The sequence below is a fragment of the Ipomoea triloba genome, chromosome 13 (assembly GCF_003576645.1).
Source record: "Ipomoea triloba cultivar NCNSP0323 chromosome 13, ASM357664v1".
In the NCBI taxonomy this organism is placed as follows: domain Eukaryota; kingdom Viridiplantae; phylum Streptophyta; class Magnoliopsida; order Solanales; family Convolvulaceae; genus Ipomoea; species Ipomoea triloba.
The window spans coordinates 18,881,974-18,897,066 of record NC_044928.1 but is presented as its reverse complement, the minus strand read 5'-3'; the positions used below and the strand labels follow the sequence as shown (position 1 = coordinate 18,897,066).

The 15,093-nt window shown below is 31.7% G+C and overlaps 1 protein-coding gene across 1 annotated transcript; it reads left to right on the top strand.

Annotated features, from left to right (window-relative positions):
- Positions 1-13,018: 13,018 nt before the first annotated feature.
- LOC116001802 (AT-hook motif nuclear-localized protein 23-like) lies at positions 13,019-14,323 on the top strand. Its single transcript, XM_031241750.1, has one exon. It carries the CDS (start codon positions 13,329-13,331, stop codon positions 14,088-14,090), a length of 762 nt encoding a protein of 253 aa, XP_031097610.1. The 5' UTR covers positions 13,019-13,328; the 3' UTR covers positions 14,091-14,323.
- Positions 14,324-15,093: the final 770 nt, after the last annotated feature.

Here is a 15,093-nt window from a genome sequence, read left to right as displayed (position 1 = left end):
TATATATATATATATATATATATATTTTTTTTTTTTTTATTCTGGTGAGAACAATTCTTTAGGTGTGGATGTGAGAACAAATCTAAACCATTGATCTGCAAGATCTGATGGATGAGAAATCAAGTAAAAAATGAGCGGGATCATTTTCATAAATATTATAAACTTTTAAAATGAGCGGGGTCATTTTCATAAATATTACAAAATTTTTTTTATTTCAACCGTTAGATCTACTAGATCAATGGTTTGAATTTGTCCTTACGTTCTCACCTGGGACATGGTTCTCACTTATATATATATATATATATATATATATATATAACCCTAGAAGTCAGCGCAGCTTAAGAAGAATGCATGTGAATTTTGGATTTCTTGTTTTAAAACAACTAATATATGTCACAGTCAAATCCAACTGGTGCCCAAGTGGCCTGTAGAAAATCTTGCCTTCTTTCCTTTTATTTCTTTTTATTAGAAGGGTGATATCATTCCTCAATAAAACAAATATATAAGTAGTTTTTAATGGCCATAGCATACACAAGAGTAACAGGGGCCGGGGATCAACAACCGAAATTGATTTTTTTTTCATTATTATTATTTTTTTGAATTTTCCAATGTGCCTTACAACATCATAGCATCCTCAATGTTTGTTTTTTTTGTGTGACTAGACTGCGTATTTTTTTAACCAAGATACCCTAGGACCCAACAAAGCATTACACACCGAATCATGTTTGTGCTAGGAAAGACCTCAAAGAGAGATAACATACTCTGTCATAGATTTTAAGGTAACTATATTTTAGGGCTCAAATTTGAAACCTTTGTTTGCAATAATCTATTCCTAACGTTGACATATAATAAAGTTTGTAATTCCATAAAGTACTTAATTACTGGATGAAATTCACTCCCTCTCATTCTGTTAAAATTTAAGTTTATAAGGGTTAAAAGATGTATGTTAGAAAAGGTTATGGGTTCTTTTAAGAATATTGTCTTTTCTAAGTGCCTTTAAGAAATACTGTCAACAATATTTAAGGAACCATTGGGGCAGTACTCTTTTAGGGTTTTTCTCATCACATCTTTCACAGACCCAAGAAAACTATTGGGATTAAAGTTTTTTATTCAAGATGTGATTAAGGTATACAGATTTGAGTGGTGAAACAATTCTTGATTTATTCAGTCTAGAGATACGTCTGCAATTAAAAATTCTTGATAATGAACATTGTTTAATTAATTTATTTAATTCACATGCAATTGAATGTTAAATGTGTTTTGCAATTCAAATTATAGCGCATAAAGGTTGTGATCAATATTTGGTATCAGAGCCTACCCTATAATTGATTAATCACTAAAATTAGGGTTCATTATATTTAATTTTTAGGATTTTTAATTATAAGTTTTATTGTGGATTTGCTATTATCATTGTATAATATTTTTGTGTTCGTCGTTGACTTGGAATCAAATGGGTCTTGCCAATTTGTCAATACGCAATGTTGATTGCCACTGTCGAAATTTGTTTAAATTAACAGTTGTCATCATATGGAATCAACAAACATATATGTTGTTTTTTTTTTTTGAAGGAACAAACATATATGTTAGTTGTACATATACTTACTGTGTACGCAATGTGTGTGTGTGTCTATAATATATATATATATATATATATAAAGAGAGAGAGCCAAGTTTCAATGCAGTCATGTCTTAACATGCAGTCGGTGCTGTCACACCATTATTTATGTAAAAAAGCAACAATAGTGTAAAGAAATGCACCAATGTACCACAAAACGCATCACACATCTAAAAAAAATGCATCATACATCACCACACCTAATGGTGCATTTTCGAACATTATGTGGTGTGTTTATGCGTACCTAATGGTATGTTTTGTGGTGATGCGTACCTAATGGTGCATTGGTGCATTTCGTTGGTGTGCGTTTCTTAACACTATTGGTCCTTTTTTGCATAATTAATGATCCGGTCGCACCAGCCACATGATAAGACATGACCGCATTTGAGCTTTTATATATATATATATATATATATATATATATATATATATATATATATATATATATATATATATATATATATTATCGATATTACTTGTTATTGCATGATTTATATATTATATGGTTTGACACTATTAATCATGTATTAGATGATATATAAGAGAACGACATATAAATTAAGGTTGGTTCACATAAATAAATTATTAGCATAAGGCAAGTGTGTTAGTCACCAAAGCGGCTCACTCAAGGTAATGGCTAAATAATTATTTATGTTTACAAATGTTTATCATACACATGTATTTCGCATCATTGAATGACACTAACGGATCGATAAACATTTTTGATCATTAACACATGGTTGTAACGGTCACCCAAAGGTGGATCAGACATTTGATTAATGACAATTTAGTAGATTATGATCCTTGTTTTGTTAATATGTAGCGCATGTCCAACGATGGCCTATGTATTAAATTTAAACTTGATAAATAGTCACATTTAAGTATGCATGAATGATGCATGCATGTCCGTAAATTGTTATTGTGTTTAAATTTGACCCAAAGGCAGATTAAAATGCAAACTTAAAGTCTATCAATTATAATGTGAGATAAATGTTTGCAGTGAACACTATGGTAACACACCGTAATAGTGGAGGCATCAAGTTCGACAGGCATAATTATGATGACTGGATCAAGTATGTCAAGTTGGCATGCAAGGACTCATGTCCGCTCTTTTTTATGATATAAACCAACCAACATAAGGGTCTTTGAGGTTGAACTCGATGAAAGAGTTCTTATGTAGTTCATTCTCAAATCTTGCCAAGAAAGAGAGTTTGAACAATTCCGTATGAATTATAATCAGCAAAAAGAAAAATGGACCCTATCTACAAAGAATGACAGATATAGCAGAGGTGCAAAGCACATAGATTTGAAATTTCTTTCTGTTAAGGAGGAGGTACAAAATCCAAGAGTATCAATAGTGCATATTGGCACCGATCTTATGATCGCGGATCCGTTGACTAAGGGATTGGCGCCAAAGATCTTCTTGGCCATGTTGGAAGGATGGGCATACTGGCAAAGTCCTTGTATAACAGTTAATCTTACCATACATGAATGGACTTATGTTTGATTAACACATTGGGTTGTTGATACTCTTAGCTAGATATCTATTCAGGTTTTGATTTTGATATGATTGATGTTGATCACTTCATTTATGCATAATTCAGTAGTGATAACATTGGTCTTATTTAAGGCATAAGGAATAAGGTTCTTTTGGACTCTACCTTATTATTATTGTTCGAATTCTTATTAACTGTGATGCATGGAATTGAGCGGGACGCTATGTCAAGCCTGTAACTGCTATGGTTCGGTTAGTAAAGTTCGGTGAGGTTGTACATGAATTTTACATTTTCATATTAAGTGAGCTCAAATAAAGACTGAAAAATGTAAAGTCACACTTGTATGAATCAAGTGAGAGATTGTTAGAAATAATTTATTCACAACGTTGATTCATATAATAAAGTTTGTAATTTCATAAGGTACTCACCGTGATGATTAGTGTTGTATAATGACAGAATTACTTGGTTATATTCCCTCCCTCTCATTCTTTTAAAATTTAAGTTTATAAGGGTTAAAAGATGTATGTTAAAAAAAAAAGATGTATATTAAAAAAAGTTATGAGTTCTTTTAAAAATATTGCATTTTCTGGGTGCCTTTAAGAAATACATACTGCCAACAATATTTAAGGAACCATTGGGGCAGTAATCTTTTAGGGTTTTTCTAATCACATCTTTCACAAACCCAAGAAAACTTTTTGGGATTAGGATTTTTTAGTCTTCATATCATTAGGAGGTGGTTAAAGTATACATATGAGAGAGGTGAAACAATTATTGATTTATTCGGTCTAGAGATTGCGTCTCCAATAGAATTAAGTAAGTTTTAATCTTTATTTTTGTTTTAATTTAAAATCCATAATCATGAACATTGTTTAGTTGATTTATTTAATTTACATGCGATTGAATGTTAACTGTGTTTTCGCATTCAAGTTATAGCACATCAAGGTTGTGATTAACAACTTTTTGATTAAATTGGAAAATTAAAACTCACGCGGCCATGTAATCTCATCCACATCCATGGGTTCATTAAAAAAAAAAAAAAAACCATTATGCTCAAACAATTGTGGCAATGTATAAACATATTATTTGTCTTGCTCAAAAGAAATGATAAAGTTGAGCCCTATATTATTTTCATTCAGTCAATTTTGTTTACTTCTTCTTTGATCAGTTATATCATTTTGTTATTGATTCTGACAATCTAGTGATATATCCACATTTTATTTTATTTGACTCGGCTCTCTTGATGTTATTATTTTAACCCACCACCTGTAATTTCATTAATATAAAAAAATTTAAAAAGAAAATATAATTTAAATTCTCATATTTGTTTGCTATCTCAAAGCATTGCACTTTAGCCAAACGTTGAAAGAGTCAATAGAGGGATACCCAAGACTGGCTAGCGGTCAAAGTCTCAAATAGCCGCACTAATTAAACATCGTATCATACATAGACTTCATCGAACCAAAATACTTAAAACAGGCCGGTCTGACGATGATGATTGAATATAATTATAACATTTTGACTTCAAATTTAACACAGTATATGTATAGGAAACTGGTAAATGATCAAATCCATGGCCACACTTATTCAAAGACAAGGGGGCCAAGCAAACTCTAATATTTGACTACCAATGGTTTTAAGGGAAAAAAATGTTTTCTTACAAGGAACATTGCATTATGACTTCCTTGAATGCGTTTCTGAGAAGTGTCGCAGTTTTAGACATTTACTTAATCTCAACAAATGGGATAAAGAGTCAATGCTTCAAAATTATGTTAGTTATACTGAAAATGTGGTCGTTTGGCAATTGGCATATCACACCAAGAAATAATCTTCATGGGACAATACAAAGAATATTGTCATTCATATAGTCAATTGCTAAATATTTAGTATAATCAACGAACTAATTAAATGTAAGGCTTAAATATTATATTTTCCAGAGGTACATTGTTATTATTTTTGTCAAAATGAAACATATCACTATGTTAAATATAATTATTTCATTCTTGGAAGAAAATATGATTTAGTATCGTATGATACAAAAATCTTGTATTAATACAACAATATGTAGATATGTATGTTTAGGAAAAAAAAAAAGAAGTAAATTTTCAAGAGATTAGAGAGAAATAAGAAATTGAGATTTTACAAGTACACAAGCCATTCTATATACATCCTAAGATTCAAAGAATCATCTAGGTTATGTTCAACTGTATGTTTAGACAAAAGTCCTCTCTTCTTGACTAAGAGGTTGTAAATCATTTCCTAAGGTGACTTAATTGGTGGAAGACCCTTGGATCAGAGTTGAAAATTTAGGCAGTGAAGAACGTGTAGTTTAATGAAGGATTGTTAAAAAGATAGCGAGTAGATAGTTTATCTTGTTGATTGTGTTTAATTTGCAGCTAGTGTGAAAGGTTTTATTTAACTTGTATTTATATCATACTAATGAAATCCTCCTCAAGACTAAAAGAAAAAGAGCAGAGTATTAGAGAGTTTTTGAACCAACATAAAAATATCGTCTCAATTTCTATTTCCTACTTTCTTTACTTATTTGTTAATTTGACTCAAATCGTACACGGACACTTCCATATGCTTTGCAGAACAAACTCAAAACAAACTACAATTAAACTTTGGCAAGTCTAAGACTTTTGATAATTTGTTTTAATTAAATTTTTTAAAAAAATATATGCAATCCCTCTAGACTTTTTACTCACCTGAGACCAACCATTATTATCATTGAAGAATATTCATTGGTTAAAAATAGTCCTAATTAAATTATTATTCCTCATCGTCGTCACTCACATGCACAAACTGTACTTCCATTACTGCTTTTGTTGTTACAATACTACTACATAAACAATAGAAACTTTAGGCAATTCCAATATGTTGACGTGATTTAATATTGAAGCTTAGGACAAGAAATTAATTAATTAATTAAATTATTACACAGAATGTTAATCATACTCACTAGGATAGATCTATTTTTTGTGTGACAGCTAACATTAATTGTCCAAATAGGTACAGGTGTTTTTATGTTTTGTTTACCTTTAACATATGAGCTAGCTAGCAAGCAAGCAAGAATTTCAACCCCACAAAAAAAGGCACAAGACTAGCATGGATAATGATGATTAATTAATTAATTAGAGTCCAATGAATAAATTAAATACAGTCAAGCAAGGCTGGCCACAAGAAGAAGAGGGCCGTCCACGGTGGTGGAGAGAAGACAAAAGTGGATTCCACCCGCCATAGCGACATCATCAACCACTCTTTCCACTTACTTTTTTTTTTTTTTTTTGTTGAAATTATTATAAATTAAGTTAAATAAATCATTAAAATATTTACCGCATCTTCCTCGCCTCACCTCACGTTTCTCTCAGGAAATTAGAATAAACCTTTCGTCAACTTACGATGCACAATACAATTACGACTAACCCGCATAGTCAGCTTAATTGATCACAAAATAAAATTTTAGAAAAATGACTCAGGATCGAGTTTCACTAATAACAGCTTAGGAATAACCTCTTAAAGTGAGGGGGCTCCTTGTAATTTATATTCTCCTAAATATTCTGTCGGGTTGGGTCGATGTGTGGAGATCCCTGAAATTGAAAATTCAACCTTTTAGGAACAATACAATTACGAGTACTCATTAACAATCCAAAATCTGCATTTAAAAAAAATCTAATATCACATCAAACTAATAAGGGTACGGTAGACCTAGCTTTTTCATCGTGTGAAAATTAAAATGTATAAAATTTTCTTACAAATAAAAAGATATATATATTAGCCAACTACCAGGCCACTTGTTATACATTAGATCATGGTCCACAGCAATGAAAATGTATAAAATTTTCTTACAAATAAAAAGATATATGTGAGCCAACTACCAGTTGTTTCTGTATGGATCATGATCGTCGAATGAAACTGTAATAGAAAAATGAAACAAAAAAATATGAGCACATTATTGTCAAATGAAACAGTAGTATAATTAAAATGATATTTTAGTATTGCTATAATGAAACTAGTGTGCATGGAAAAATGAAACTAAAATCTAAAGTCATACAATAACATATATTGTCAAATGACCTTAAGTGCAATTAAAATAATACTTCAACACTACTATAATTAAACTAGTGTGTGAAAAATGAAACAAAAAAAATAGAACTCAAACGATAATGTATATTATCAAATGAAACTATAGTAGAATTAAAATGATACTTTAGTATTGCTATAATGAAACTAGTGCGGAGGAAAAATGAAACTTAAAAACATAGCAACATTGTCAAATGAAACTGAAATGTAATTAAAATGATGCATACTTCATGGCCTATGCCATGGTCCACGCTACTACATAGTCCAAGTAAAATTTTCCACCAACTACCATGTAGTGCATGTGATGACATCGGGTTACGATTCTAAATGGGTGGTTGAGTTGAAAATATTTGAGAAGGTATAAAATAGATACTAGTTTGTAAAAAAATCATCAATATTGAAAACAAAAGGAAGGTATATATGAAGCTCTTTACAAATTAAAGGTGTTCATTATGTAATTTATTATTAATACTTTGGAATTATCAGGTTTGCACACGAGTCTTATAAAATTTTATAATGACCTATTAAGAAATATATATATATATATATATATATATATATATATATATATATATATATTAGTCTTTTTTTTGAAACCACAAGCATATTAGTTATACACACAATAGTCAGTACTTGTGCACATAAAGGGATATTGGCTAATATAAAATAGACCAAACCTGGACTATGAGGATGAAAATAAAGAATATTTAAAAATTGGACAAAATTTTGGTAGAATGTGTTTAGGGGGTAAACGCATCTAATAAAGGATAAAGATACATGAATAGAAATTTCTTCCTAATTAACCCAACAATAAAATTATTTTTATTCATTAGTTACTATTAATTGGTTTGACTTTACACCGTGCTAAAAAAAATTAATTTATATTATCACGTCAAGTGGTAATGATTTGTGAGGGGAAGTCAGTTTTTAAGCCTTTTCTCTTTGCCTTCCGAACATTCTTCCTTAGCCATCTTTCCCAATCTATCTACTCGTAACCAACTGGTCACCTTTCATCGGAGAAGGCGAATGGTTGGTCACCTTCTCGCTCTGGTAGGCGAAGGTGAGGGGAAGGAGACTAACCGGTAGCATTCCATCTCTAGTAGAAGGCGAGCCTGCCGATCGTCGATTTTTTCGGAGTTGATCGGATAAAGTTTAGGGTATTTGACCTTTTTTCTTCTGTGCTCATTTTCCGGAAAATGAACCAAATACACAAAGACAGTTTTTTGGAAGGCAACCAAACACTAGAGATGAAAATGTTTTCTAAAAAAGAACTCATTTTCCTTTTCTATTTTTCAGAAGTCATTTTCCTGGTTTGCAAACACACCCTTAATTAATTTTTTTTCATCCCTGTAGTATACAATGCATTAGCAAATGTGTCTCACCTGTTTTCTAAAATGTAATTTTTATATATACAAATTGTTGTGATTGTAAAAAAATTGAGATTTAGGTAAAATCATTTGTTAAATGCATTGATCTTTTTCAAACACATTTTATAAATGAGTTTTGGCTTTTATTGTCCAAAATATAAAAATTATTTATTTTTATTATAACATACGTTTACATGCTACCTATTCTAGTTAATGACCTTGAATTGCACAAAAGTATAATCAAATAATATATACGCGAATCATGTATTACCACATAAACCAAATTTACCTATAGTAAACTAATGAAATGCGTAGAGATTTATTTTACAAATGGATATCATTGAAATCCATATGTATTTGAGTTGTTGATGTTTAATAATTCATAAATAAATTTGCAGGTAGTTTACTATTTTGTTATAGTGATGGGAATATAAATCAATCAATGAAAAAATAGATTTTTTTAGTATTATTAACTCTCTTATGTATCTATTCATAACTACTTTTTCAACCTACTGAAACACAATTAGATAATATCGTCTTCACTGAAGTTCAAACCCATGACTTCCCATTTGGGAGAGTCACTTCATGCACTAGATCAGACCATAATGAAAAAATAGATTTTAAGTTTAAAAATAGATTTTAAGTTGCGTATAATCCTCCAAAATGTAAATAATAAATTGTGACCTTTCATCTCTCAAACCATGATTAAGTTTTCTAAACCCCACAATTAGGAATTGGTTAGTTAAAAAGACTATCAAGCATATTACTGTGGGGTGTTTGGTTATTGGCTTATAAACTAAATTTTAGTTTATTTGACCAAGTTTAGCTGTTTGACCAATCAATAAGCTATTTTGAAGTGTTTGGTAATTGGTTTATTGGCCTTGGCTAATTGGACCAATAAGCTGAAAATTGAAAAGCTAATGAATGTAGCTTTTTGTATCAGCTGGTTGGGAACAATGGGTATATTGACTATTTTATCCTTTGAAATTACATGGGTGGTGTGTTTGTTATTTAATAATAATAATAATAATAATAGTAATAATAATAATAATAATAACAATAATAATAATAATAATAAACGGGTGATGGGTTTGTCATTTTTAATATAATAATAATAATAATAATAATAATAATAATAGAAAATAAATACGTAATAAAAATTATTTTAGAATACTCGTATAATTTAATAAGAGTTAAATAAACAAAAATAATTAACTTATATCCTTAAAAAAAATATAGATGATATCCAAATTTTATAATTATTTATTAATAAGAGTTTATCTTCTTGTTATATTTAAAGGTTGAAATAATACAATTCACTCATATCCTTAAATGTCATTTTACATTCAATCAGCTACTAGTAAACAACTAATTTACCAAACAGTTTTTTATAACCAGCTAATACAACCAGCTGGTCAAACCAGTTAACGCAATCAGCCATCAACTACTAGTTAAACCAACCAGCTATCAGTTATAAACTATCAGCCGTTTGCCAGTGTCCCAAATTAAACACAATTTAAAAAGTACTGTAATAAAGATTTTGCTTACTAATAACGAAGTCGTGTGTGTGTGTCTGTGTATAGCTATATATATATATATATATATATATATATATATATATATATAGGGAAGGGTTCAGGTGCGGGTATAACTTCCCGTGTGGTTGTGCGGTTATGCACCTTAATCATTAAAATGACGTACCTTAAGTACCCATCCACCTTAAGCACACAAATAAAACAGCTTAAGAACAAAAATCACACACATAAAGTTTTTAAATGATGCACCTTCAGTACACAAACCACGCACCTTAAGCACACAAACAAATTACCTTAATAACACAAGCCAGGCACCTAAACTTTTAAAATGGGGCACCTTAAGTTTCAACACTGACGCACCTTAAACTTACAAATCACGCACCTTGAGAAAGAAAACAACGCACCTTAAAAAAGAAAACCACGCACCTAAAGCTTTAGGTTGACGCACCTTAAGTTTCAACACTAACTCACCATAAGCACACAAACCACGCACCTTAAGAAGGAAAACTATGTACCTAAGCAACCGCACGAGAACCCATATATATATATATATATATATATATATATATATATATATATATATATATATATATATATATGTGGGTGATTAGAGAAACGTCCAATCATTATTTAAGAGTGCACATGTGGTAAATTTCATTCATGTGTAACAACTCACAAATCATGCATGAGTTAAATTACAGTAGAAACATAATGTGTGACGCGTCGGGCTTGATAAAAAAGTGTTAGCATGAATCAAACACGTGACCTTCTAGTACACGAAGTCGTAAATTTTTTATTGATGAAAGAAACCCTTAGTCACGAGATCAATCTTGTTCTTATGTAATAGTATGAAAATTACATATGAGAGGTAAATAGCACTAAGAAGACTGTTTAATGGGCTTGGATGATATAGTATAGACAAGAATTTAACTCATAACATTCTGATACGAGAATCATGTTTTACTCACTTAATTACCTCTGATACAAGAATCATGTTTTACTCACTTAATTACCATTTCGGGTGACGAAGTCATATTTCTTTTTTTATGGATGGGTGTGCGAATATTTATTTTTATTAATTTTTTACTACTTCAAAAAGCTTAAAGATTCATGCATTAAGTTAAAGATCAAAAAAAGAACCAAAGCCCTCAAGAAAGATAGAAGTGTACTGATGACTCATTATTTACCTAGTTGTCATGAAAATATTATATATCGACTTTTGCCTTTAGTACTACATTAGTCGAAGCAGACATTAATCTAGACCAAATGTTGGGTCATGTGCCACTTATTACTTAATTTGATAATCGGTTAAAGACTTTATTGTCTAATAAAATACGTGATAATACTATTTTTTTTTTGAATACTACTGACTCTATTACAATGCAGTATCTGTTCATAACTACTTTCTCAACTTATTGAAGCACAAGAGTCAATATTACCTCCACTGAAACTCGAACTCACCACTTCCAGTCAATATTACCTCCACTGAGGCTCGAACCCACCACCTCCCGTATCAAAATAATAATATTTTTTATTATTAAAATTATTGATAGTGTAATTAATTTACTCTTTATTGTTTGTTGAAAAAAAAATACTACTTCCGTCCCAAAATGGTTGTCTGGTTCGCCTAACGAAGCTTGACTGAAGTAATTTTTAATCCAATTTTTCATAATATTAAGTTTAACATTAATATATAAAATTTATATATTTAGAAACTACATTAAAAATACTATTAAACACAAAAAATTAAATTTAAAAATAATAAAAAATTACTAAAGAAATAAACAAAGAAGAAAGAGTTGGTTTGACCAATGAATAATAAATAGGACAGGTAAAATGGGACAGAGGGAGTAAAAAAGTAAAAAATGTTGCATTGTACAATATTGTTTGGTCTTGATAGAGTAGTTACGTTCGCAATAAGTTTGAAGAAAAAAGTAATTTATTGAAGGCAAAAACTTGTGTGATACCGTCACACAAATTCTTGTCCATGTAACTGGTTATGTTGTAGATAATTAGATGCGTAAGTATCACAATTTCAGTTATAAATTAAATATTACTATACTTATCATTAGTAACAATCAATTTTATCATAAATAGCATCACAATTTCACATATATGTATTGCAAAATCTATCATAAGTAATAATTTATTTTTAATTCAAATTGATATTAAATTTTATAAAGTAACATTTCACACATACATATTGCAATATTGCAATATTTATATTAGGATAGCACTTTGCAAGTATCATAATTTTTGTCATAATTATTACAATGTTGATCATTAATAATAATAATCAATTTACTCTAAATAATATCACAATTTCATATATAAATATTAGAATATCTATTATAAGTAATAACTTAGTTATTTTAAATTGGTAAATTGTACTTTATGCCCCTCCATAATATGTCAATTATCAATGTCACCCCTGAACTATTAGTGGTGTAATGTTGCCCTCAATTTTCAAAACGATACATATAGTGCCCCTCCCAAGTGTAAATGTTGCCCCTCAATTTTCAAAACGGTACATATATTGCCCTCACGTATCGTACGAGAGGGGCAATATATGTACCGTTTTGAAAATTAAGGGGCAACATTTACACCATTAATAATTCATGGGTGGCATTGATAATTGACATATTATGGAGGGAATAAATTACAATTTCCCTTGGTATTAAATTAAAATTTTTGTAATAAATATTATGATTTCTATCTTTAAGTAACAACCAACTATATAAAATTGATATGTGTCATGATTAAGATATATGAGACGATCTTACACAATTGTTACTTGTTTTTTTATATAGTAGTATAATCAGGTTATGTAGCACGCGCTTAAAGAAACGCGTTAGGTACTCCAAAACAAGATTACTAGCTAGCTTAGGTAGTTGAATAAGCATATAATTAAAATTTTAGGGCAAGAAGTGACCCCTCTTTCCCCTCTCTCTCTCTCTCGCCCCTCTTCTGCGTCTTCTTCCCTCTCCTTTCCCTGCACTCAAAGGCCCAACCATTGCAAAAACTTTTTTTTTTTTTGTTTATAAAATCTCTATTAATATCAATATGGTTTGTAGCTCTATTTTTCTATGAATATTTATTTTCTCATCTTTTTTTTTTCCCCACTCATGCCAATAAATAAATAAATAAACCCCCCGTCAAGAAAACAGTTTTTAATTTCTGAATTTTAAACAATTTTTTTTCACTCGTTTTCTGCTGTTCCTGTTTCTGGGCACCCATGGCTGGCTTAGATTTAAGCACTGCTTCTTATGTTCATCATCAGCTTCACCACCCGGACTTCAACTTGCCGGAAAATGAAGACGACGGGAACCAGTCGAACCGGACCGGACCGGGGGACGTGGTGGGCCGGAGGCCGAGGGGTAGACCGCCCGGTTCAAAGAACAAGCCGAAACCGCCGGTGATTATTACTCGGGAGAGTGCCAACACTTTGCGCGCTCACATCTTGGAGATTGGGAGCGGTTGCGATGTTTTCGACTGCGTGGCCACGTACGCGCGGCGGCGGCAGCGTGGGATCTGCGTGCTGAGCGGGAGCGGGACGGTGACGAATATCAGCCTCCGGCAGCCGGCGGCGGGCGGCGGGGCCGCCGTGGTGAATTTGCATGGGCGGTTTGAGATACTGTCGCTGTCCGGGTCGTTTCTGCCGCCGCCGGCGCCGCCGGGGGCTACCAGCTTGACGATTTATTTGGCCGGCGGGCAAGGGCAGGTGGTGGGCGGCAGCGTGGTGGGCGAACTCACCGCCGCCGGACCCGTCATAGTCATCGCCGCTTCCTTCACGAATGTCGCTTATGAGCGGCTGCCGTTGGAGGACGAGGAAGACGCGCCGCCGCCGCCTCAGCCCCAAGTTCAACCGCCGGTTTCCTCACAAACCTCCGGCGCTAGCGGCAGCGGCGGCGCCGCCGTCAACCCTTTTCCGGCGGACCCATCTTCTGGGCTCCCATTCTTTAATCTGCCACTCAATATGCCGCCATTTGGAGTCTAAATTACGAGCTAATTGGATCGGGAAAAAAAAAGGGGCGAATCTTGAATCGTAAAGGTTAGCAAATTAATATGTACTAATCATATATCGCTCGTCTTTTCTCTCTTCTTCATCATCTTCTTGGTTCTGTAACTTCTTGAAATAGTTCTCCCAGCTAGTGCTCTTTTATGAAACTTTTGGTCTCTATGAAGAAATGGTTTGATGAGATTTCATAATACACTTATGTCTTACATGAATGTTACGTTTGAGCTGAATTTCTTGCGTACTTTAATCTTGGGAATTTGATCCCCAGCTGGTCTTTTACTGAAAACAATGCTTCTGTTCTCTTTCTCAACTAAATCTTTAGAAAAATATCACAAAAAATAAAAATAATTTTTTTTAATTTCTAATTAAATTTAACCTGCTGTGACCACTCCATCTCGTCAGTGGTCATTCAGTTTTAGATCTACTAAACCCTCCTAGTACTGATGAACTACTCTCTACCTCACCCCTCCCATTTCTTTTTCTTTTGGAAAAAATAAATTACATAAAATTAAAATTTTAGATTGAAAAAGTATACAACAGATAATAATACCTTGTAAACAAAAAAGATTCAATCTGCAATTTGATAATTATATATCCATATCCCTCTACAATTAGGTTACTAGGTTTTTCCATTTTCTAATGCTTTGTGGAGTTGTCTGAGCTAGTTCTGTCGTGTTTCTTAATCTGGGTATTATGCCATTAAGGATACAATCTTAGATTTTCATTTGATTAGTTTATTACTTATTTATTTAAATTAATTAGCTAACCCTTATAACTTTTTTAGAGATATATTCTTTTATAGGAATGATTTTGAGTGTTGACAAGTTTAGTTTCTTATTTTTAGGGCAGACATATATAACTATATAAATTAGTGTATGTATTATGCATGAATTATAAACTAAATGGTTTCTTTGTGTGGTACTTAGAGTAAAAATGGACAAAATAAATCTCACTTATTGCCTTGAAAATTAAATGCATAGGT